Source organism: Neolamprologus brichardi, chromosome 12 (genome assembly GCF_056152115.1).
Source record: "Neolamprologus brichardi isolate AB-2024 chromosome 12, ASM5615211v1, whole genome shotgun sequence".
Lineage (NCBI taxonomy): Eukaryota > Metazoa > Chordata > Actinopteri > Cichliformes > Cichlidae > Neolamprologus > Neolamprologus brichardi.
Window position 1 is genome coordinate 32,250,139 of NC_142115.1, and position 3,154 is coordinate 32,253,292.

The 3,154-nt window shown below is 40.1% G+C and overlaps 1 protein-coding gene across 1 annotated transcript; it reads left to right on the plus strand.

Moving 5' to 3' along the window:
* On the plus strand, window positions 1-1,281 carry LOC148100300 (zinc-binding protein A33-like). The gene has a single exon (XM_087849387.1). It carries the CDS (start codon window positions 16-18, stop codon window positions 1,279-1,281), a length of 1,266 nt encoding a protein of 421 aa, XP_087705513.1. The 5' UTR covers window positions 1-15.
* Window positions 1,282-3,154: the final 1,873 nt, after the last annotated feature.

Below are 3,154 nucleotides of genomic sequence, written 5' to 3' on the forward strand. Positions count from 1 at the left end.
AGACCCTCAAACCACATGGAAGATCAAATGCACTCTCTTACCCATCTGACCAACTTTGATCAGAACGAAGTGGCTGATAAGTATGATGGGATAAATACAGCTCGATTATCCGAGACAGTAAAAGAAAAGAAGATGGTGGAAATGTCTTGCATTCAACACCAAAAAGAATCTAAACTGTTCTGTGTGGACGAGCAGAGAGTTGTGTGTCCTGTGTGTGAGTTTTCTCTCCACCAGAGTCACAGAGTGGTTCCTGTAGAAGAAGCAGTCAGTGACCTGAAGGAGCAGCTGAAATCTGACTTAAAGTCTCTGCAGGACAAGAGGAATAAATACAAACAAGTGGAGGAAACATACAATGAAATGAGGGAACACGTGAAGAAGCAGCTGTTGTCCACAGAGAGGCAGATCAGAGCAGAGTTCAACAAGCTCCAGCAGTTCCTGAAAGAGGAAGAGGAGTCCAGACTGGCAGCTCTGAGGGAGGAAGAGGAGCAGAAGGGGAGGACTATCAGCAGAGAGAGGAAGATGATTGAGGAGCAGATCTCCTCTCTGTCAGACAGCATCTCTGCTGTTGAAGAAGAGCTGCAGAAACACAGCGTGCCATTCCTCAGCAGTTATAAAGACACTCAGAGCAGAGCCAGAGCCCAGAGCTCAGTGTCAGATCCACAGCTGGTCTCAGGAGCACTGATAGATGTGGCCAAACACCTGGGCAACCTGTCCTTCAGAGTGTGGGAGAAGATGAAGGAGAAGGTCCACTTCAGTCCTGTCATTCTGGACCCAAACACTGCAAACTGCTGTCTCTGTCTGTCTGATGATCTGACCAGTGTGAGACAAGGAGACACAAAACAGCAGCTTCCTGATAATCCAGAGAGAAACACTTATTACATAACTGTTTTTGGTTATGAGAGTTTCAGCTCAGGGAAACACAGCTGGGAGGTGGAGGTGGGAGACCATCCTAGCTATTTTGTAGGTTTAGCTAAAGAGTCACTTGACAGGAAGGGGATGTCTTTTGGCTCACCAGACTGTGGATTCTGGTGTTTATTATATTGTAGTGGAATATACTTTAACCGTGACGGTCAGACTCTCACACTGAAGAAGAGTCTCCAGAGGATCAGAGTCCAGCTGGACTATGACAGGGGGGAGGTGTCCTTCTATGACCCTGAAGACATGACTCTGATCTGCACCCACAGAGACACTTTCACTGAGAAACTCTTCCCATATTTCAGTTTTGGAGGGGATGGAAGTCGAAACACATCTGATATCAAAATCTGTCAGACTGAGATTTGATTGAAAACTTGAAGGAGGTCTAAAATTATTATACATTATAATATTTTATATTAAACAAAGTCATGAATGTAGTTTGTGGTTTTTGAGACTATGCAATATTATTTAACAGCTGGTTTCAAATATCATCCAGTTAATATGAGATTGATAACAATGATCCTGGTAGCTGATATCAATGTCACTTTCTTTGATTTTGGTATTTGCCCCTCTCTGTTTAAAATCTCTTACTTTTTCATCAAATTATTTTTAAACATTTAAATATTTCCAAACATATGATGATTCAGATAAATATCTGTAACTAAGATGATATTTTATGATATTTTGATATCATTTACTAAAGTCAGTGTCTCCCAATTATAGCAGCGCTTTAACAGAACACTAAATTGAACACTAAAGTGAACACTAAAATATTTTTTTATTAGACTCTAATCTCTGATTTAAAGCATTCGGGAAATTGTGTTATTTTTTCTTGTTATTGTAATAACGCACTATGTGTTACTGTGCAAAACGAATCCAATTGTGGACTTTAATGCAAAATTTATTCTGCTGTAGATCAGTGCAGATTACTGTCTCAAAATCTTCTGTATATTTTTCTGTTTTCTTCATACAAAGAAAATCTGGATTTCTATTTGTCTCTGTTTTAATACAACATAAATGTAACACTGGGAAGCAGAGTTACCTAACTGTGGATGCACATTGATGGCTGAACAGCAACATTTATTTCATAAATCTGTAAAATTTGTACAGTTGGAGCTGTTGTTTGTCCCAGTGTGTTTCTGGAAACTCCCACTTCATATTCCAGATGTGAAACAACACATCAGCACATTCAGGATTTTGTTGTGTTAACTGTGGATTTCCTCTTCTTTTTTTTTTAATGCAGGTATTGCAAATATGATAAAATGTCAAAATCATGAGTTTATTGATCTCTTGAGTTTTCTATCAATAAAAAAATATAAACTCCTGGCTACAGTCTGATATTTCTTCAAAAACAGAATTTCATACTGAATTATAATTTCATAAATAACACCACAATAATCAGAAAAAACAGAGACATAGAGGAAGAAATCTAAAGTGGTAAAAAGAGACAAAAGGAAACTAGAAACAGCCACCTGAAGAGAAATGATGGAGTAAGTTTGGAAAGACACCCTGTGAAGAGAGGCCGTCTCACTGATGTCCGTGCGGCTCAGGCAGTGACTGGAGATAGCAGACAGCAGACGTTCAGAGTTCAGTGATGCTTTATCTGACTAAATGACAGGAAGGCAGCAGAGTTCATGCTCAAATTAAGAGGACAACACTTCATGTAGTTTATGTGTATGACTGGACAGGTAATCAGTATTCATTAATTCGAGCCCCTTGAAATTTGAATTTTGCTCATTTGTGCAGAGAAGAAAACGCTGACTTCAGCCTAAAACCGCAGGCCTTTAAAAGTAAATATCATTTTGTCATCCTGGGAAAGAGTGGTGTTTTAAATGTCGTCTTATTTTGCATGTGTAGCTGTATTTTATTATTTATAATCTTTTAATAATGTGTAGGGTGGTACTCTTGCAGTTTTATTGCATGCTTTTATTGTGACATTTGTTAACTTGTTTCCGGGAGACTCCTCACCTCCCCTATCACACACCTGTGAGAGTTCATGCCCTGGAAGGATTGCGCGTTTGACAAATCACAGTTCGCATTCGCGCCACAAACAGACCAATAAGAGTGCCTGGCGGCGGTCCAACTGGAGACGAAAACGGAAATAAACACCATCGGCGAAGAGTGAAGAGGTGACGCGATAGTATCGCATCATACATCGTTGGACGGCGAGATACTAGTCACGCGTGTCAAGTACAGTTAAGAGCTCTGCCCATTGGGGCTCACAGGAGCGAGGTAGTGG

Bases quoted from the DNA above. Each gene is read 5' to 3' on its own strand.
- LOC148100300 (XM_087849387.1), top strand. From the start codon at position 16: ATGGAAGATCAAATGCACTCTCTTACCCATCTGACCAACTTTGATCAG.